The 24084-nt window shown below is 34.3% G+C and overlaps 1 protein-coding gene across 1 annotated transcript in view; it reads right to left on the bottom strand.

The window, feature by feature from the left end:
- LOC111048203 (serine/arginine repetitive matrix protein 2) overlaps positions 1–24084 on the bottom strand; it is a 33329-nt gene that overhangs the window by 5728 nt on the left and 3517 nt on the right. Inside the window, 11 exon segments of the mRNA XM_039438122.1 lie at positions 1060–1156; positions 2088–2579; positions 3816–3857; positions 4754–4855; positions 6099–6184; positions 6187–6279; positions 6901–6954; positions 7829–7976; positions 12711–12842; positions 13312–13377; positions 14196–15692. Coding sequence (XP_039294056.1) covers positions 1060–1156; positions 2088–2579; positions 3816–3857; positions 4754–4855; positions 6099–6184; positions 6187–6279; positions 6901–6954; positions 7829–7976; positions 12711–12842; positions 13312–13377; positions 14196–15572 — 2689 coding nt within the window. The 5' untranslated portion in view covers positions 15573–15692.

Raw genomic sequence — 24084 nt, 5'->3', positions numbered from 1 at the left:
AACTTGAGTTTTTACTCTGAGAAGAGTTTTATTCAACTATGACTGAGATGATAAATTATTCTAATATCTAGTATATTAACATATATCATGTCTACATATTTAGAATTATAATAAGACTTAAATAGATATATTATTACAACATAATTTCTGTACAACTATAATATTAAAATAGATATTGGTTCTTCCTTTGATGAATATCCTTCCATGTAGTCAGAGTGATCCAATGTACTGAAGACGGCAACTTTTGTTTTTCGAGGAATGGAACATCATGATATACAAAGCTGAAATGTGGATTATTTCTTGGATGCCGGGTAGATGAACTTCCATCGCTTCAAAAGACTCTGAGACATGCTAATCACTAAAAATATCAAAATAGGTGATAAAGCCCTGATGTTAAACATAAAACACAATTATCAATAGTATAACATTTTCAATAAAAATTGGGAAAAGGATAGTAAGGGCTATAAGCCTGTTATCCATTTCCAATAATTATTATGTGTTTTTGTCTTAGTTGAATACATAAATAAATGAATAATAATAAAAATGTGTCTTGAAGAATATTGCATTGAAAGTCATTGGAGGTTTGATATTCTGGAATATGATATTGAGAAAATATGACTTGGATTCAATAGATGATAAGGTAGAGGTTGGGAGAGGTTTTACCGCTCTGGTTTGCTTTTAGGCTTTAGGATCAAGAGATAATTGGGTTATAACTAAACTTTTAGATAAGAATTAATTGCCAGCTGGAAACAACTTAGGACTCATACCAATGAATGCATTAAAGATATAATCTTATAGATCGTATAAGTGTGAGTATGGGTTTGGCGATATATATTCATATAGATCGCCATAACTCAATTCAATATTGGATGAGCCTTTCAACAAAAATATAGATAGGAATTTTATTAAATTATTAAGTTCTTGTACTCTAATACATTAAACAATTTTGCCAAGATGCAACTTAAAATACAGCATCAGTCATTGAAAACATTGAATTTTGATTATTAGTAATACTGAGAAAATTCAATTTGAAACAGATTATTTCATAAAGTTGCATACCTTTAATGGGTACTCTCTTAACAGGTGCATCAGGAGCAGCTTTCGGTTCATCTGGTTCTTGAAATTTATGCCAAGGCAGATCTTGAATGTTGCGTTCCTATAATGGAATAAATTAAATATTAGTAAGCGGAATATATAACGCCAATGTTTTAAATTAAATTCATTCAATAGCCGGTTATCACTAGTGAAAACCGACCGAAACTTTCACAAACTCAATAGATAAGCAATTTAAATTACTTCTCATAAAACTTCAACAGCTCTATGAAATGGAATGTAACTTACTGATTTGTTCATTATACGATATCTAGTAACAAAGATGATTATAATTTGAATAAAAATATAATAATCTCTCCTACCGTAAGTTACTTGTATGTCACCTATTTGTGTTTTAAATGTTATCATGTAGAATACATTCACAAGAGATAATGCCACTTCATCTAATAGCTATGATGGGCTTGAAAGAAAGAAAGTATCTACAGTACACCCCACAACATATTTTTTGTGGAAACAGTAACTGAGTAAACTATTTTAAATCTACATATTAGAATGTTATAATCCTCCAACAAATTGTTGAATTTATAAAATGTGTACTAAAGCACGTTACAGAATACTATACTATAGGCTATGTTTCATTACAATATGTTAGCTGATGATAGCCTAAACATTTAGATTAATTGAATTAAATTAATTAATAAAAATTCAGCTATTAGGAAAAAACTATTCCACCATTAACTAGCTAAAAATCTACTGTATTCATGAAGATAATGTGAGGTTTATTATTTTATTATAGAAAGAAAAATACAATTAAATTACTCGTTTTGTTGGTAATTTTTCTTTTTTAAAGTTAATTTATCCTACCTTGGATGTTTTCCAAGACAAAAATACTACACAGAATATGGAGTGGGAATTTTCATTAATTTTACTTATGCATTTTCCTATCAGAAAACGACAAAATCGTTTGTTGAAGTTATCTAGTGTTGGAAATATGTAATGCGAGTAAAATGAACAAAATAGTGAACTGCACTTACTTTTGTAACTTTCTTGTGCTCTTCTGAATGTAAATGATTGAGGTATTCTTTAGCTGTACGTGGAAACACGTTGCATACTTTACACCAGTGTATTTCCGGGTCGTAATGCACGTAATTGAACTGCGGCTTTTCAGCAACTGGAGCAGCCTTTTTTTCAACAATCGCTTCCTGCTGGATTCTGGTTTCCGGACTCGGTTTGCTTGGCTCCTGAGCGTAGGAAAACGCCATGCTGTGTTCCGGAGACCTGTAACGAGACACAGGAGACTGGCTGCGGTTCCTGTTTGGCACTTCTGGAGTGCGTTTTCGTTCCGGGGTACGTTTCTGTTCCGGAGTCCGTTTCCGTTCCGGAGTCCGCCTTCCGCGTTCCGGAGTTCGTCTTCCGCGTTCCGGAGTGTGTTTTTCGTCGCCGGGCGGCGATGGAGTCGACTGGTGCCCTGAGGGAGGCGACTTCGACCTCAGTCGCGGATCCCTGCCGCTCGCCTCACTCTCAACCTAAAAAAAACAACAATACCATTCAATAAACGTTTTCAACACAAATTCAATCTTGAACATGAATATTTCCTATTAATGTAGTCATAATACATGATTCATTCCGACTTGACTATCAATCTATAATATAATTCAGTTTATAGAAAATTCGCTTTAGTTTTGAAGATACATTTTGTTTTGGTTCTTCAATATCATGAATAGTTATTTGAACGTTTAACATGCAAGTAGGTAAGTTTCAACATCCACATACGTAACTTCTAACATAATTATAATGGAAGTTTACCATCTATGTATGAAGTTTAAAACATCTATTTAACATCTTCCATCCACCCAAAAAGCAAATGTTCTACCGTAAAATTTAGAATTTTCACCTTTATAATAGCTGTATAACCTTGAACAGTAAGGACCTGTTTCCGAGATTTAGCTAAGTTTTAGACTGCTGGAGTCAGAAAATACAGTTTATTCATAGAAGATTTTTAAAACGTAACGCTGCAGTTCCGTGTATCAAATAAATCTCAAAATATTTAGCATTCAGTTTATTGTGGAAATACCTTTTAGGGCCGGTTTCCGAGCTCGGTTCCGATTTAGCTAAGTTCTAGACTTTAAACAGCTGGAGTCAGAAAATTGGCTTTCCGAAACGGAGCGTAGTCGCAGGTCGCTTTTAAATTAAATTTTGAAAAACTAGAAAATTGAACACAAAATAAGAGGAAAAAGTGTAAAGTTTCAGCTAATTTTAATTATTTAGGAATGTTTCATTTCGTCAAGGTAAATCGTTTCCAATTATAGAAATGAGAAAATAAAGATTATAAAAACTGCGACTACGCCCCGTTTCGAAAAGCCAATTTTCTGACTCCAGCTGTTTAAAGTCTAGAACTTAGCTAAATCGGAGCTCGGAAACCGGCCAATTTGTTCATTAAAATTCATTCAGCTAAAAACTTTATTCATTTTCAATACAACTTCTATCCTGATAATTCTTTCTATAATTAAAAATCCTATTTACGCAATAGTAATTCATATCAAAATTTGAAAGCGAAAAATTAAGAGAAACGACTACACATATTACCCACACTTTAAACCCCGGAATACATTTTTGTCTAATAAAATATTTTTCATATTCATGCAAAGTAAAGGTCAAGTTTTAAATCAATTTATCAAGGCCATGCCCTTCATCTTTGATACCAGTTCAAATAGCACTGATAGATACGAAATAATTTTTTAAAATTATAAATGAATGATTACCTCTTGCCGGGGTATATCATCATCATCATCATCACTCTCCGACTGGAGTCCATTTGGTGACAAAGTGCAAAAACCACATGTGTTCACAATAAACATCACAGCTCACATAGATAACACACACACACAAATTGAAAACCATCTTGAAGAAGAAATATAAACACTATTCTGAACAGTTAACTGGAAGAGATTTGTTTGCTTAATTATTCGTTCTAGTCTCCTCGAGTCGATTCAACAACTTACCTGTTGCATATTTTACATCATAATTTGACAGGGCTGGAATTTAACTTCAACGCCCAACTAAAAGTAAGAACTCTGTTCAGGTGTAATTGTAAAGAGCAGACTGGTTGTTTTAGATAATGCAACAAATCCTGAGGCGGATTAGAAGTTCTTTATTCATATTTGCGAATTTTTAAATAAGTTCTTGACCATTAAATTCAACAATGAGCACATCCTAATTCAATAAAAGCACATTTAAATACATTTCTGAGCACAGAGCTTTAGCTTAATATGGTTAGTTGATTCGAAATGTTATTAAAATCTGATAGCAAGATTACACTTCTCTAGACATTGATGTTTTTTGAGATCGGTCGAAACTAGTCTTACGCATATTATTAATACTGTAAAGGCATCTTTATTTATTTTTTGGAAATAAATTAAAGTAATTCTGCTACATACAAGTAAAGGGAAAATAAGAGCAACATATTTAACAAAAAAGTAGAGAAGAAAATTGACAGTTATCATTTTTTTTAACATTCATTGAGTTTGTTGAAAAGTAGGAATGAAGTAATAGAAAATGGAATTAATAGGAAGAGGACCAAGAATGCTTCCTAGAACAAGGAATGTTCATGAAATTCCACACATACAACTATACTACTTAATTGAATTTTTTGGCCAACTCAAAAGATTGTAGAATTGTGTCAAAAATAGATAGCACCTACCTTCTTCGCAGCGTCTTCCTCTTCCTTCTCCTTTGGCCCAATTATATTATTGAGCATGTCAATTACATTCCCGATAGCTTTCAGTTTATTGTTGATTTCAGTCTGAAAGTCAACAGACACATTTAGATAGCAACTTTTTATTTTTAAATAGGTACATAATGTACATTGGATACAAAATAACTGTGACTAAGTTCACTTATCTGTTCTAAAATAAATATATTATAATAGTGTTTTTAACCATTGTAATGTCTGTATTCGTTAGGTCTTCAGCTTGATTTTTTAAAACTTATCCTCGAAATAGAATATTCATAATTCAAAGTAAAAGATAAGCTTAAGTTCAATCAATGCAAACACATCACACAGTATTTAAAACATGTAATTCGTTCATACCATTTTTTTAATCTATTCTATTTAAATATACTCAATATCTAATTATGTTGGACAAATTTATAAATTTGAAGAAATATTGCCTATTTTTGGACTAGAATATAAATAAAAATTCGGTGGAGAAACAGTTTTTGGCTGTGTCTGTTGGTTTCCCTTAATCATTGCAATGTATTGTATATAATTGAGCCAATAAATGAATATGAATATGTTCATAAATTATTGAACCTGAAACATATATCATTTCAAGTTGACTATAATTCTCTTTTGACGTTTTGGAAAGGGAGATATTTACTACAAGTGTGTAGTAATTATTATTAATTTATAAATGCAGTAATATATAACCACATACGTTATTTTTGAAATCTTGTAAAAATGTTAACGGAGGAAGCAGTTTTGACCTGTTTAAAAACTGTTATTTTCTTTTTCTCGCGTGAGTGCTTGTAATTGAAAAAGATGAATAAATGATGGAGATTATAAAATTATTTCTTACTTGTATAATCATGATTTTTAGAATAAAAAGAGTTTACAAAATATGAATTAATGGAAAAGAAATTATTATATCAAAAATTCATTTCTAAAAACGAATTTCTTCAGGGTTACTTAATTTGTTAGTTGAGAAGTAATACCATAGTACCCTTTTAAAAACTTTTTAATATAAAGTAACAAATATAAAGTAATAAACTCATTAATTTATTTTTAAAACTTAAAAATGGAGTAAGCATCCGAAACTGGTTGTTTTTTCTCTTATTTTATATTAAAAAGGTTTTAAAAGGGTACTATGGTATTATTTTTTAACCAAAAAAAATCATTATTTTCTTCAAGTTTATTAAAACGTTTTTAAAAAGGTACTATGGTATTATTTTTCAACCAAAAAATAATAATTTTTCTAAGTTCTAAGTTCTATTAAATATGGAGATCATACTATCACATTCTAATGAATTAATGAAAATGATCTCACCTGTAGACTGTGGTTTTGCTTAAGTACAGAATCATTTTCAGCCGAAGGCTTGTCCATCAATATTTCTTTCTTCTGATCTTGTAGCATTTCAGATCTCGTTGCAGAACGTCTCGTTTCTTCAAATACTCTGCTCTCTGATTTATTAATGTTATTCGCTGTTGTTTGGCTTCATTTTCAAGTGCTGAAAAAAAGGATTTATGAATTAGTTGTAAAGTTTACAATTAATGAAAAGCGAACAGTTGTTGTATAAACTTGATTGAGTATCACAATCGTTTGAAAGCAAACCACAATGATTCTGCTCCACCTCCATTCCTTAATTTCCAACCCAAGCATAAAAAGTGCATCCTAGTGAGGACACAGCTATAGAGATGTGAACTGTATAAATGTAGCTATAAAAATGAGTACTTGACTAGGCAATAGGAACAGAACTGATGAGAGAATCATTGCGGTACATTACAACTATGGAATACATACATTTTCAAGAATTATCAAGTGAAGTTAAAAACATTTGGAAAGACGTAGCCTATGTTATTTGAGCAAGGCTACATCATATAATCTATATACTGTGCTTGTTTTAGATTGACAATATTCTTCAAATACTAATAATTTCACAGAATAATTCTCACTAGTAGGATGTAACTGATGAATAGGTTTCTAATTATTAGGACCGAAACACTTGAAATAAATTAATCTTAAGATGCCAACACTACTTTATTGATAACACCAGTAAGCAGTTTTACCTGAATACTAGATATACCATGAGAATTATTTTTATAATACAAAAATAGATTATTATAATCACCCAATTTTTTAGCCTCTTCACTATCCATGACTTTCTTCTGTGCTCGCGCATCATCTGAAATAAAAACAAAGATCCATTCTAGTAAATTCAAAGAAAGATAATCTAGAAGAAAAACTATAATTATCTTTGAAAGTGTTTATTTATTTTAGGAATAATTCACCCATTTTTCAAATTTGAGTTAGAAGATATATCGGACAAAGATTTTCTAATTGACAAACTGTCAATCAAAAAACTAAAGTTCATTAATAATAATACAGCATGTGCAAATATTATATTAAGCTACAAATGACATCATCAAGGTTTTTGCATATGATTCCCACATAAGACCGTGACTTGTGCGCGAGTAATTAGGTGAAGAATGACAAAATTGAAAGTAATAGTGAAGGAGTGGGAGTCGAGCCCAAGACCCATGCAAAGGTAGCAGACTCAAGTTTCAACAATTCAGATCACTAGACCACGACGGCTTGCAGTGTGTACTGAAAAGTATTGAATTGATCTAAATTTTTGTAGACTTGTAATTCAAGCTTCTGCAGTATAGAAGTGTTAAAGTGGAATTTGAGCTTAAATAACTTGAGCTTGATGATCACCAGATAAATGGAGAATTTAGTATATGGAAAAGAAAAATGTATGGGGAACATAGTGTGATAATTAGTATGGAAAACGTTGAAAAAATCTACAGTGGTGAACCATGCTTAGAAATGATTATAAGCTGCATTACATCAGAATTGATGAACATTAAAAAAGTTTTAGTCTAAAACTATACTTTAAACCAAAATTTAACAAATAAATTATCGTGCGATTGCGTTTAAAATTATTTAAATAGTACATAAATATTTTTATGTAATAAAAATAAGTAAGCCTACATAGAATAATCTATAAAATTAACATGATTACTAATATAAATGAATACAATGAATCGAATACTCACTGGATGATTTAGTTAGATCAACATGTCCAGTTAGATTAACTGTATTGGCAGGGTTCTGCGCCATAGGTGGTGCACTCATGTGGGGAGGCATTCCTGGAGGCGGAATCATATTTGGAGGATGCCAAGGCGGCATAGATCCCGCATATTCCTGACCAAACATATTCGTATATTTCACACAGGTCACACACAAATTCCAATCGTTGTAGTTTCAAATCAACGATAAAAGAGTATTGAAAACGAAAAAAACATCATTTTCACACCCAATTCACGTACGTTGACGTAGATAGAATAGCATGGAACTGCTTATAAGTATAAGTATTCGATTAGTAAATTTATTCTTTATTTTATAGAAATGAATTACTTTTATATTCAGATAACAGAATTTAGTTTACTATGTAGTAACATTGTAACAAGGAATAATTGAATACATAAAGTTGAAGCTACTTACTGTTTTGAGCTGATATCGTTAGACAACTTGCAGTTGTTTTCTGTTACTGAAGCGCATTTCAACTTCAACTAAGCTTGAAGTTTTGATCTGACATTCGAATTTCAATCGAGAAACATCCACATTGTCCGAACATAGAACTTGTAATACATCGAACATAACATTTCAGCTATCAATACCAAGAAACTCTATCGCGTTTCGTTAGGGTAGCAGGATATGGACATTTTCCTCTTAGGCTGGCCACTAACGGTATAACATGAATGATAAATATGTATGTCATGATGTTCATCGACATCGAGAGGCTTCGAACATAAATTGAACAATCAATAACGATTAATAAACCATTGGAAAATCGCAAATCATAATGATAAATAATTTAACCTCAAATAGAGCAGCGAAAAAAAAAACAAAAATCGGATACAAAAACCTAACCTCTAAAGTGAGAGACAAATATACACACTTATACAGTTGAATTATTTAACGGCATCTTAACTCATGGTAATACCTTGAATATCATTGCTATGACCAAGTCACATTTTTAAACGTAGGCTTCACAGGCTATGGGTGACCATTAACGACAGGACAAGTTTGTTGGAAATGTGTGAGCCCACATGTTCGTCATACATGTTGTGTCATCAGCGAAAGGCTTAGAACAATTTTTTTTAGGTTTAGTTTTTGTATCTTCAACTTTTTGTTGTACATTTTTTCAACCTACTTGAGGCTGAATTATTTTTGTATTATGAATCACAGGCCTGATTTTCAATACCTGGATACCTGGATTTTCAATCTCAAATCACGGGATTCAACTGATTACCTGGAATATGGAATTTAGAATGCATACTGCAGACAAAGGATTTGTCTATTTGATAATAGTAATTATTCCAGCCTGATGACTGTGATGCTGTAGTGCTACCAAAAATAATCATGATAAAGTTCTGCTATTATGTATCACAGAACTCTATTACATGTGTTATAGAATTCTCTAACACAACATAAGAACTCTATTACATGTGTTATAGAATTCTTCAACACAACATAAAATATAATTATATGGCTGCTACTCTATTCAGTTTTACTCATGTGACATGAATTTGACATTGACATTGTCATGTCTTACGCCGTTAGTTCATGTCTCAAGAGTTTTAAGTTTATTGTGAAAAGTGTTGCTTATCAGTTGAATATTACTTTGCTTGATGGACTAACTAGTTGGACTTGAAAATGAGTATATTAAATAGATTATGATAACTCAATATTATTGAGAGATAAAATGTTCTATGCTAATCCCCATAGAATAAGTGCATGACATATGTGACACTTGTGAATAGTTGCATGCTTTGAATAATAATTATCAAACATTATCTATAGATTGAAAGAGATAATACTTCATTTTTGATGAGGCTTTAAAATGATTAAATTCAAAATAAGTGACCTTGTTCTATTCATATGTCAGTAGACGTGCAAGGTTTCCAACATTATTGTAGATTGTCAGTGTTTTGGTAGAACGTTTCAGAATCCAGATCGTTGTGTTGCTCTCAATTATGGGCGTGACTACTACTATAACTTCACATCCAAGACAAAGAAGAAGAAGGAATGTCAACCCTTATTTCAAGGAATTTTTGGGAAATATATCACTGCATGGGTTGAAATACATAGGTGATCCCAACAAACATTTGATTGAGCGTTGTTTCTGGTCTATAGTTCTAATAAGTTTCATCATCTCCTTACATGCAATTTACAAAATGAAAATTGATCAATGGAAAGAAAGTGCAAGCACGATTGAAGTGGGGTATACAAGGCAACACATTTCTACTCTGGCAAGTCCTGCTGTCACATTTTGTGGCTCTTTAGGTTTGTCACAGGAAATAGTTAAATCTTTAATGAGTAATAGGGAAGATGTTGATTCCATGTACAAAATAGCTGATATTTTAGGCATGACTAGGGAAGCGTTTGATAATATGTACCACTCCCTACTCAACTCTACGGACTACTCCACTCAAAATAGCATTGATAATGAAGATAGATATATTTTATCCGATTCAACCCTTGAAAAGCTCAATTACTCACTGTTCAAGGATGTGCTCTTTGTTTGGGCTGAACGATTCTGTTTTCAAACGTTCACCTTCAGAGGTCTCTGCATGTCTTGCAACATGATACCTCCTTCAAAAATATACAGATCTGATACGGTAAGAAATTATTTTCGAAAAGATTCAGAGCAACAAGAGCAACTATCTAACGAATTCAAGTTCGCGTATCAATTAAACACTGAAACAATTCATGGCTTTCCTTTGTTTCAAGTGGATTTGGTGAATCTGACAGATCCACGCGATAATTATCTGTGGCAAGAAACATATCCAACAATGGTGGAGCAGCCACAAATGACACTCAATGTGTATGGAAAATGCAGAGACTATTATATTGGAAGGGACTGTGCGCCTATGTTTACAATCCACAATCCTTGGGATTTTCCCAGTCCATTCATGAGATGGCATCGTGTTGCGTTGGTGAAAAGGCCTACGTTTCGCATAAACATCGACCCTGAAGTGATACTCAAATATCCTATGAATGATGATGATATGTTGTACAAAGTTCCATCTGCCCGTCTATGCTACAACACAACCGAAAAAAAGCTGGACTTCTTTCAATATTACACACGTCAAAATTGTTTAACAGAGTGCTCCACCAACAGAGCATTGAAAGAGTGTGGATGTGTTTTGTTTTTCATGCCACACAATGAATCAACATACATTTGCTCAGATAAAAACAGCTCCTGTGCGATGAACGTTGCCTTGGATAGTCATTACGAAAACTCTGTGAATTCTTGCGATTGTTTGCCCTCTTGTAATTCCACTGAATATAAGGTTATATCGGTTGAGTCTGACCAGCATGGCGTTTCTCAACATACTATAGAGATTGTGTTTAGAGACGATCTTTTTCATCCGAAAATTCGAACCAAGTCATACACCAACTATGAGATGATTGATAACACTGTTTTCTATTTGGACGTATTTCTAGGTGTGAGTATATTGACTGTAGCCGAAATATTCTATTACATTTTGTTGTATGGTTTCAATTATTTGAAAAGCAAGATAAGGATAATACGAACCTTGTAAGGATTAAACAGTTGTAATGACATGCATTGAATAAGCAGTAACTCTAGATCTTTATCCATTAAGAAGTGAACTAACACTTCATCTTCACAACTTTCAAGAAAAGTTGTAATTCACAAATGTGTGGAAAATTCATTTGGCAAAGACATTGCTAGACAAGTTTCACAGTGGATCATGTGGTAAGTTCCAAGTGAAAACTACCAAAGAATCTACTGACTGTAGCTAACTTTCAAGAACTTTTGTATTGAATAGAATCATTAAGTAACATTTGACCTTGGATTTCAAATTGTTTTAATGTTGAATGTTTGGAAATTTGTCAGAATTAATCTATAAATTAATAAATAATACAGCGTGTGTTACAGGTTTTTTGTCTTTCATTAACATTGGACTAATACATAATACAGTGTCTGATGCATCCCGTCAAATAGACTCTATAGTGGGATGCTACACAATAGTTTAAGGAAATTAAATCCAAGTATGTAAAATACTTTTTCCATATTGTAAATGGTTTTTCATGTTTAATAAATGCCTCTGACATGTGTTACATGCCAGAGAAAAAATAAAATAAAAATAAGTTTGTGTTATAGGATTTTTTGTCTTTCATTAATATTGAACTTGAAAAAATGATTCTAATACCAAGAAAAACAATTCAAAATTCGATAGAATATAAAAGAACATGAAAAAAATTAACCGCCATACACACACTATACGATTTAACGCTACACGACACATACAATGCATTTCAAGAAGTTATCAAACAAATCACACATTACAATGGGCATTACGAATTATCTCGACCTACTCAAAACTTGACACAATGCCTCCAATCAAACTTGACTTAACACGATAAGTTGAATAAGATTGACTTAAAAGTTGAATTGATTTGAAAATACAATATACAGTACTAAGTGTGTTGTTTGTATTGCATTAAATCAGCATTCAGCTACATTGAGCTGATTTGAATAGTGATTAAACAGAAAAATTCCTTTCTCAAAAGTAAATTTAGGTGGTCATCAGGTTAACAGTAATAAAGTTATAAGCATTGTTTAATATTGTACCTATAAGGGCCGTTTGCACAGTCAAAACTTAAACTGAATTTAATCAGCTGTTGGCTTAAACTCGAAATGTAACACATTATAACAAACGAGACGAATCTAATCCAGTTTAAAATGAAATGTAATTGAGAGTTATTGACGGAATTGAAATTCATTGCCAAAACCTCATCATCAGATTTTCAATTTATATTATATCATAGCTTGTTTCTCCACTATTAGTGGAAGTAGCAGTTATGATTTCATCAAAACGACAATTTTCAAGTGAATTGACTTACCATGTGTGGAGGTGGTGGCGGGGGTGGTGGGTAGCCTCCTAGTTGACTTCCATCGTAGTAGTTGGAATTTTGTGGAGGAGCATTGTAATTAAGCATACCTCCTCCATAATTTGGCATAACACCATAGGCATCCTAAACAAAGAGTTTCACCTTTGTGCATTGAATAGAACCTTTGTTCTTTATTTTTCTAGTGTGACTGCACTTGAGAGCTTAATAGACAGAATCTAAACAATATTTACAAGTACAAAACATTTGAAAAATGATTACTTAATTTCAAAAAGCACTGTTTCATCTGTCAACTTCACTTTTATTACTTTAATTAAAGAACTGCAGTTTCTGATGAAACCAACACATCTTCAACACGAAACTCAAGTTCTTTAGTTAAATTAATATAAGTTGAGTTGACAAAACAATGTTATTTTCAATTTTGGAGAAGTTCCACAGCATTAATACAATACATATTCAACAAATTTTGTCTAATTTTATATTACATCACGAGAATAACAAAACAATTTATTGCTCAAGATGGAATAGGTGATTTTTGACAGTTACCAACAATTAATTAGATGATTTTATACTGAATTTCTAGGTAAGCACTCACATTATTTAGTTCGGGGACTAGTGCACTATATTGATCTAGTTCCCTGTACTGATAGGCTGACGGTACCTGAAAATCATTGGAAAGCATGCATTAAACCATCACCTATTATGGTAGATTCACGTTTCAAGTCAGTGGGTTCCATAGGAGCCACATAGTTGCCACGTTTCCTTTTCCAACGCTTCATATAGTAGTTAGTTGTGATCCCTGAAATCTTTTCAATTATTGTTTTTTAATAATAGTAAACTTTCTCAAATATATTTTATTTGTGAATAAAATATATCTTTTCATGATATATAATAAAAAATTTTCATAATCGAGACAGAATATTGTGGAAGTTCAGTGAACTTGTTTATAGCCTACAAACATGACCTGGCAATTTGGCAACGGTGCGCTGTTGGAAGACAATAGAGTTAAGATGGGTTTTGGTTTGTGTGTAAACTTTTGACGTCGACCGTAACGATAATGAATATATATTAATTATTGAACAAAAATTCAAATTGATTTGTGAAAATAAATTCATATTAAATCAACTACCATGAAGACTTCTGCGACTATGATAGAAGTATGTAATTCCAGTTATGAAAATGAGGAAGTCTGTTTCATGTTTCCAATTGTGCTGATTCGATAGATAAATAGATATTTATTTAAAGAAAAATGTGGGTCCATTAATGTGCATGGGTCATCATTACCCATGCACATTAGCCTAGAGCTTATGTGTGCATCACCCTCAGCAAACTATCCACATTCCTTGATTTGGTGTAATAATGGAGGACTTTGGAAATAGAAGAGATTTTGGACTTTGTTTGTTTGGACCTATTACCAGTTCGGCATGGTGATTAAATAAATGTAACTAGTAGGCTACTAGTCAGAGCAAGCAAACTTACCATGTGTTTGGGCGGATCCGTCGACTGTGGATAATAGTTGGGATAATCGTGGTTGGCATGCCAGGTGGATGAAGTTCTGGGTGGGGAGGGGGGTGGCGTCCTGGAAGGGGTGCGCCGTCTGCGAGGCGAGAAGTCGCGCCGATTGTAGTCGCGCGATCTCGGCGAGAAGTCGCGTCGTCTCGAGTAGTGGAGCGGTGATCGAGACCGGGAACGGCCTCTGGGTGATCGCGACCGAGAACGACTGAGTCTCGACTTGTAGCCGCCTCGCCGGTAGCGCGATGTCGGAGATCGCGATCGACTTCTCGAACGACTGTTCTTCCTCGATTTAGATCGAGACCTTGATCGCGATCTGCTTCTGCTTTTCCTTCTCGAGCTTACCTTCTCCGTCTCGTCACTTCTCACCACTGCGACTGTCTCCGGTGAACGACTGCGCTTTCTAGACGACGGAAATATACCCTCGTCAGCCTTCACTTCAGCTCTCTTACCCCCATCTGCGACTAGATTCTTCTGTATGACTGTCTCCAACTTCTCCAGAAGTTTCAGTTTTTGCAGTTGTGGAGACGGCACCACGTCGTTCGATTTTCTGTTGTCTTCCTCTAGATCTTTTTTCAGTTTGTCGCCGAATATTGGGCCTAGGTTTGCTTGAAGGATTGACAAACCTTGTTCGGGCGTTAACGAGTCCATGTTTTCGAGTCCCAACGTTGTCCCGATTCTGGAAAACAACTGCTTGAATTGCTCCTCAACAAACGATTTTTTACTGTCGTTTGATTTATCTTTCTTTTTGACTTTGCTTTTATCTGTGTCTTTCACCCTTTCATTGTCCCTACTTGTGTCTCTATCCTTTTCCTTGACTCTATCGGTATCCCTTTTTTCCCGAACTTTATTATGATGGTCTCTTTTCCTCTCTTTTTCATCCTTTCTATCTCTGTCGTGGTCGATCCTCTCTCTGTCATCTTTTCTATCTCTAACATTGCCTCTCTCTCTGTCGTCATGATCTCTCCTCCTACTTCTGTCTGGGAAATCTCTCGCTCTGAAACTACCCGTAGTGGGGGCCCTACTGGGCCATGACTCATCGCGCATAGCTCTCAAGTAGGTTTGAGAGTGCGAGTATTCCCTTGCCACGAATCTGCCTCTAGGCAAGGTATCTAAAACGTCTGTCTGCCGAAGAGTCCTTGAGCTTCTCAACTTCTCTCTCGATTTCCTGGATCGACGCTTGTCGTCATCACTACCACTCCTATCTCCGTCACTTTCTGCCTCTTTCTCAACGTAAAATTCTTCTTCGTACACTTGCTTATCGTATCCTTCCTCATTCGATGCGTACTTCTTCTTACTAGGCTGGATGTCGAAGATATCGTCGTCTGCCGAATACTTTGACATATTGTGACACCATAAACCAAATGTTTTTTGCACTTCAACTAGGATACAGGCTACTGACTAGCATTCCTTTTACAAATACACAGCATTGACAAATCCACTTTGAAGCCAACCGGTTGTCATCAGCACATGGAAAATGAAATAGAACAAATTATTACACATTTAAAAGCATTATGCAATACAGCTCATGAAAGTGTTTGGATATAGGATGAAATAACATGAACCTAGTTACAATAAATTATTTACAAATGTTCAACTAAATTCGGTTGTTATATAATTATCAATCTCTAGTTACCTAACGCCATAATGGTGTAACAAAAGCTAGTACTTCAATCAAGAAATAGTGGTATTTAGTATTTAATGAAATAAGTCCATAAAGGGGATCACTAAAGTGGTTGTGACAGTTTCTAGTAATTTCATTTAATATCCACATTAATCCTACTCCAGTAAAGTGACTGAATATTTGAACTAAACCTACCGCAGTTAAGTAACTGCCTCACAGAAAACCCCATCTCTCATTGCACACCATCTCTCATTCAGTTTCCCATTATAAGGCTATAGCCTCGTTTCCATTACTACTGATTTAATGCCCGGTCTACACGACAACGTTATTAGCGCAAACCTGCCAGGTTTACGCTAAGTTTGCGTCGTGTAGACGGGAGATCGTTGTAAATTTGTGAGGTTTGAAGGTTTATGCTTTCTTCGATCAATCTCAGCCAGGTTTGCGTCAATTTTTCTAGGAAACGATTATGTCTCATCTATCCATCAAAACCTAAATCGCTTCAAAATGAAGATAGAGATTTCGCGATTTCAGATTCGGATTCAGCACCCTCAAATTAAATTTGTGCGAGGTCAATTCTCAAAAATACTCAAAAACAAGGAAGATTTTTTAATGGATAATAATTATTTTATTCACTCTATAGTAATGTAATAGATATAGTTATTCACTCTTCACTTGATAAACAGTATTCTTGATTATTATTGAGGAGAAGGAGGAGGAGGATTAGGAGGAGGGGTGGTGGGTTGAGGAGGAGGAGGAGGCTTGAGTTACTATTCATCTCAGGTTCATAAACACTTCAAAGACTTCGTATAGAATTCATGTATGGTTTAGTTTATAATACAGGTTTGTGTTAAAGTTGGTGTCGTGTGAACAAAGGTTTGAGCAAACTTGGCTCAAAGCCAGATTTGGCTATGAGCCAAGTTTGCGCAAATATCGTTGTCGTGTAGACTCGGCATAGCGCAGAAACATGAGTAGATATCAAATTACGGGAAATTGTAGAAATGGAAACAGTCAACAACATTGACGCCATTGGCGCCCTTGCTCCAGATTAATTTGCCGCGAAATAAGTGTGTTGCAATTTCGTAATTTTGTAAATGATTGCCCATCCTTTTGCTTTCAAATTCTAACTATCTAAAAATAGATAAATATGAAGATAAAAATATTCTGATTTTGTATCTAGATCCAATGCCCCCAAATATTGAATGAATAAGTCAGATTTTCAAAATACCAAAGAATAACCTAAGGGCATTATCGCGGGCAGACTTGAAATGTTATTGTTTAAGGTTAGATTTTGTCAGTTTTGGCACCGTCTGGGCTAAATTTTGCAATCGTTGGACAACAGCTATTATCTGTAATTATTAAAGATATCAAGTGAATTTTTTTACCAAAACTGGCCAAAATTACTATAACATCAATATAAGGTAAAAATATGTTGTTTTTAGAAGTTTGTTTTTTGTAACCATTTTAGCAAAAATTGGAATTATTATGAATTTTCTATTTAGGTAGACTCATGTTTATGACTTCTAAATTGAAGGTTAATGAAATTGTTGTGTAATTTTAATTCACTAGTAAGGCAGTGAGGGGGCGGGTTTGCCCCAAGGTAAGTTTTAAGGCTACGCCACTAGTAGCCTAAGCCTAGGTTAGTTATGTTTCTGTAATATTCTTTGAAATTTAATAGAATGTTTTGGAAAACAGTTGAACCCCTTATTTTTTCGTTTTAAAATTGCTTGCTCTTTATTATTGCTTCTTACCTAATTTTATTTAGTTAAAAAATTAATACTAAATCCGTTGATTGGTTGCGCGAATAATTGTTGTCTCGATTAATAATTTTTTATAAGGATAGGTTCGGTTTTTGCTTTAAAATTGCAATATGCTAGAAGGGGATAGGGTCTAGGTAGAGTTATGTTTTTTGATGTTTCAAAGGTAAAAGGATTGGTTAGGGGGTTAGGATTTTGCTTTGAACCACATTCATGAAATGAACCACATGTTTATGTTTTGTTCTAAAGATGACGAATAAATCTAAATTATCAAATGTGAAAGGGTTAGAGGTTAGGTTTTACTTAGGTTATATTTAATAATGTGTTATTAGGGTAGGTTAGGTTTTTGCTTTGAAATTGCAATATGCAGTTAGAGTTATGTTTTTTGATGTTTCAAATGTGAAAGAATAGGTTAGGGGGTTGGGATTTTGCTTTGAAATCTAAATTATTAAATGTGAAGAAGTTAGGGGTTAGTAGTTGGGTTTTTTGGATTATATTTAATGATGTTCCATAAGGTTAGGTTTCTGCTTTAAAATTGCAATATGCTAGAAAGGGCTAGGGTCCAGGTAGAATTATGCTTTTTGGTATTTCAAAGGTGGAAAGATAGGTTAGGATTTTGCTTTGAAATTGCAATATGCTGGAAGGGATTAGAGATTTTTCAAATAGTTATGTTTATTGACGTTTTAAATGTAAAAGGGGAGGTTGAGGGTTCGGTTTTTGTTTTGAAATGACAATATGCTGACTTGGTTATAGTGGTTTTTAACATCAGTTGAATAACAACTGTTATATTCTTCAAGAGTACTCTTTCTTTTATTAAATAAAATGATAATATATTGGATTAAATGATAAATTATCATTGGATAATAATATCTTGCGGTGCTTAAGGGGAGGAACATTACCGTATAGGCTACATGGTTCTTATTGCTCTTTTTTTGGACACAAAACTTGAATGGAAATCACTACAATTGGCCCATAATATTGCTCCATACAAAAGATGTGAATGAATATAACTATAGTAGACATTTACTAAAAAAATTTGACACACTATTTCCTTTTATCTTCTCAACATAAAAACACATCTTGTTACCTTGCGATGGGGATAGTGCAGTCAATAAAATAATGGCAATATATACAAACACATACCAAAAGATTGTGACTGTGCGAACTTTTTGTATGATGAATGACTTCATTGACATTCTCTACACAATACAAATAAATAATATTAACAGTGTACAGTTGAATGTTTAATAAGTCTAAATCTATCCAACTCGACTGTAGTTTCATAGCAATTCAATTTGTAAGTAATATCACAAACAAAATTATGAAATAGTCGACATTCTAGTCTAGCCCACTCCTATAGACCTGAATTTATATTTTGTATCCTCAGTCGATTCTGAACATTCTAGAGGTTATTTCAATGAGATAAATATTCTCACATATACCTCATTCAATTTTCGTAAAAGTACCAATTGGAATGACAATTTTATATTGATAGAAATACATTTGAATAAAAAAAACACATCTATTCCTGCAGTGACAGACTGGCTCTTCTAGTCTTCTTGAAATCTTGCCTCTCTCTGTCATGGCTCACGTTTATTCATAGAAAATGAAGCAAATGCTCCATATTTTAGAAGCAAATGCTCAACTTTATTCATATGGCCCATTGAGAGCGCTGTAAGCACACCAACAGCCACTCTATATGATAGCTCTTTGAGATGAAGCTCATGTATTTCACAGCCTTCATGATTATCAAACTGAATAAATCAAAGACGTCATTTTTATAAAGTTTAACAGCAAAAATTCTTACTTTAATATTTGAAGATAATATCTTAAATTCCTATTTTTATGTTTTAATGCTGCATCGTTATGATATTCCAACTATACTATGTCACAGAGAAGAAAGTAGAATTCCTTCTACTTTGTGGAATAGCAAGTTCTCTTTGTCACAGATACAGAGTAACGGCCAGCAACAGTCACAGTTATTCAAAAGTATTCTTTGAGTATCTATAGTGAGGTACACGTTATAATGGTAGAATGTGATTTGCAATGAGATGACGAATAAATCTAAAGTATTAAATGTGAAAGGGTTATGGTTAGGGTCCTATTAGGTTATATTTATTATGTTTCATTAGGATAGGTTAGGTTTTTGCTTTGAAATTGCAATATGCTTGAAGAGGATAGGGTCCAGGTAGAGTTATGTTTTTTGATGTTTCAAAAGTGAAAGGATAGGTTGGAGGGTTAGGATTTTTCTTTGAACCACATGTTTGTGAACATGTTCATGGAATTGACCACTGTTTATGTTTTGTTCTAAAGATGACGAATGAATCTAAATTATTAAATGTGGGAGGTTTGGGGGTTAGGTTTTATTTAGGTTATATTTAATAATGTTTTATTAGGATAGGTTAGGTTTTTGCTTTGAAATTGTAATATGCTAGAAGGGGCTAGAGTTCAGGTAGAGTTATGTTTTTTGATGTTTCAAAAGTGGAAGGATAGGTTAAGGGGTTGGGATTTTGCTTTGAAATCTAAATTTATAGATGTAAAAGGGTTAGGGGTCTGTGGTTAGGCTTTTTAGGTAATATTTAATAATGTTCCATAAGGTCAGGTTAGGTTTTTGCTTTGAAATTTGAATTCAATTCAATTTTTCTTCTGTCTGTGACCAGTGTATATACCAGATAGACATTGTCGATTGATAAAAACACAAAAGTTCAAATATGTACACTAATCTCAAGATGGCCGATCAAAGAGACTGACAAAACATACAATCTCCTCCTCTCTCAAAGAATAGGAGAGGGAGGTTAATTAGCTTCTCTCGGAGCACTTTCTTGAACACTCTCACCTGCAGCTCAGCACATGCAAAGGAGGTCTATTGTAGATTTTTAATGCACACATTGGGTAGCAAGTGTGCAGCTTAGCCAATCTAGAGTAGGGAAGGTCAATGTTGTCTCGCCCTCTAGTTGGATAGTTGTGTATCTGGCCTCTTGCTTGGAGTGTGTGAAGTTGGCCTTTCAGAAGTACAAGGGAGTTCAGCACATATTGACTGAAGACAGTGAGTATTCCCAGCCTCCTGAACAGCGGGTGACAATGCTCCAAGTATGGTGATGATGTTATTATATGAATCACTTTCTTCTGTAGGAGGAGAATTCTGTGACATCCACTTGCATGCCTCCAAAGTGCAATCCCATAGCAGATGTGGCTATGAAACAGACCATGGTATGCAGTAACCAGGTAACTCCTTGGAACATGGCCTCTCAGTTTCCATATCAGATAAATTACTTTGGAGAGTCGGTTACATATCATATTGATGTGCTGGTCCCATGTCAGTGATGAGTCAACCATGAATCCAAGGAGCTTAACCTCAGGCCCACCTAAAGGAGATAGACCATGCCTCAGGGTGCACAGAAAATTCTGTGTCTTCTCTCCATTCATACACAGTCTGTTTGCCCTAAACCATGTGCTCGCCTCCTCCAACAGTTCAGCAGACCTCAGTACAGCCAATTGTGGATCCTATTCTTGAGCAATGAGAGTTGTATCGTTAGCAAACAGCAGGGCTTTTCCATCCATACTAAGGTCATTTATGAAAATGAGGAACAGCAGCGTGCTAAGAATTGATCCCTGCAGCACTCCATACTTGACCTGGAGCTCCTGAGATTTGGCACTGCTAATCGTTACAACCTGCCTACGCCATAAAAGGTACTCCTGCATCGTTTTCATGGCCACTCCTCCAACACCATATCTCATGAGCTTCCCCAGCAAAATCTCATGAGATACAGAATCAAAAGCTTTGGTGAGGTCACAGAGGGTGATGGCAGTTGAGTGCTTCTTCTCCATTGCCTCAAGTACGGATTCCACACCAGGCATTGCACAGCTTCAGTCGTCGATCTCCCACGGCAAAAACCAAACTGATCCTCCATGAAGAGCGAATTCTCCTCAAAATGGGCTGAAAGTTGGATAAGCATCACAGACTACATAACCTTCGCAAAAACAGGGATCAGAGATATGGGTCAATAGTTTGACAACTCTTCCATATCACCCTTTTTGAAGATTGGCAGCGTACTTGAGATCTTCAGTAGGTCAGGAAAAACACCTTGTTCCAGACAGCTGTTAATTAGGGGGCTCAACCAACTGACCCAACTCCCATTTGACCCAACCTACCACTAGACCCAATTTTTTTAAAATAGAGAAAACCCGCGAAACCATTTGACCCAATAGACATCTGACCCAATATACCATTTGTCCCAACTCTATGAATATCATAAAACCAACTGACCCAATTGACATCTGACCCAACCTACCACTTGACCCAACTACTGTGCTGCACTCTGGCAAAACGTCTGCAATGTTCCAGGCTTGGTTAAGCCTTGTACACACGTCCGTACAGATTCGCGCGAACAATCGTATGTACATATGCCTCAACATTCACTGTACGTCCTTGTGGACGCGATCCACGTATGCCTCAGCATTCAAAAAGCTAACTGATTTGCAGACGACACGAAGACATGGTCAATGTAGATTTTCCACAACATGACAACAATGGCGTCATTCCATCATTGAAGATAGTTATCACAAATTGCAGCAGTATCATTTTATTTCAATGACTTATATAATAAAATCAAAAATAAAACTTGACAAACGATGTTGGTGGGTTGAACGATTGTAGGTTGAAGTAAGGAAATAAATTGCTACATGACATAATATTGACAATTCAATCTTCTTAGGTTGTCAAAACATTATGTTGTTAATATACTGAATCTAATTCAACTAGTTATCTAAACAAAAAATGATATCATCATGAGGGGAGCAATAACTCCACAAGAACGATTGGCTCTAACTTTGAGATTCTTGGCATTAGGCAATCATTTGTTGGTTTCCAATATCTATTCAGAATCTCAAAAAAAGAAAAATTCTACAATAATTCCAGAAGTTTTGATGACCTAATCAAAGCACTAACACTGTCTCACAAAATTGACAGTCTTCTTTGAGGAAATTAGCCATAAATTGAATCAAATACTAAATTGCTGCCCATTTTAAACTAACTATGCTCATACACATGACAAAACAAGATTCTCCAAAAGATTAGCTTCAAGATTTACCTTCAAGGGAATACTAGTTCAAAGTTTGTATAAATCTCTCTATAGATAGCCTAGCTATCTAAAACGTATAATATCATATTGAAGATTACAATTTTAATTAACAACTCTGATTGATAACATGAAACAAACACAAGATGATTTGATAGCCACAGTAAAATAATATTTGAGCTATACTTTCTTGTAGGAACCCTGTAGAGAAGCTTTTTTCACTTAAATTATGCAGTTCTAAATTTGTTAATCATGATAGGAATTATATACTCCATGCATGTTTCTATTTAAATATTTGACAATCCACATATCCTACAATTTACAATTAGTTATTGGATCACAATTTGATTTGTCATTCATTAACCTAATTCATTATTTCATTGGAATTAGGTTATGACGCCTCCAATGTTTACGTTTTGCCTCACCCGTATGGCAAAATCGCGTCCACACGTACATTCAATGCTCGCCCGAGGCGCCTTTGAGCACGCCAAAATACCGACAGGGTTCCGGTTCGCCCACATGCCTCAGCGAACAGTGTCCACACGTGCGAATGCAAGCCCATACACGTATGCTCACCCCGAGGCAAACGTACGTGTGTACACCGTTTAAGAGCCAGTTCAAACCTAGGGCTGCTTTCACATTGGTGTATTTTGTCGTTTTGTTGCATTATTAAGCCTCATGTTTTCAAATTCATCTTTATAATATCATATGCCCAATATTCAAGATTATAATAAACATATGTAGGGACAAAATTCAAAACATGAGGCTTAATACATTAATACATGCAACAAAACGACAAAATACAACAATATGAAAGCAGCCTAGCTGTCTCAATACAAATTGCCAAGTCCGGAGTGATACAATATAGACTAATGAATACTTACGATTTCAGCTGTAAGATCATATTGTCAACTGAACAAGGTTCAGCTCATGAACTCTTATTTTTCTCATTCTTGTTAGATACCCTACCAGACTAACATAGATCTGCACATCATTGCTGATAAATAAAACTTTACTTTGTAATGATTATTAATAAATTTACTATTGACCATTGTTGGCCATTTATTTGTTGTTATATTATAGAAGATACATAGCAAATGAGATCAAATTTCCATTATAAATGTGGTCTTAATAGTGGATCAAATTGTTTCCTACAATTTTAGGTCAAATTGATAATTTTTGAAACAATATTGACCGAGCTTGAGTCAATTTCCATCTTTCCAGAGGGTCTTCTTTGCTTGGACAGACTATGCCTATTTCACTGAATTTGATCCAAAGTCAATTCAGGATCATGGTGATTAATGGGTGAATAAATGAAACGACATTGCCATTTTATTCATTATTATTTTATATTCTAGCTCTAGAATGGATAGATTATATTTCAATGTTTACTAATTCAC

Source organism: Nilaparvata lugens, chromosome 11, assembly GCF_014356525.2.
Source record: "Nilaparvata lugens isolate BPH chromosome 11, ASM1435652v1, whole genome shotgun sequence".
NCBI classification, from domain to species: domain Eukaryota; kingdom Metazoa; phylum Arthropoda; class Insecta; order Hemiptera; family Delphacidae; genus Nilaparvata; species Nilaparvata lugens.
The sequence above is the reverse complement of the archived record's forward strand: the minus strand, read 5'-3'. Positions and strand labels throughout refer to the sequence as shown.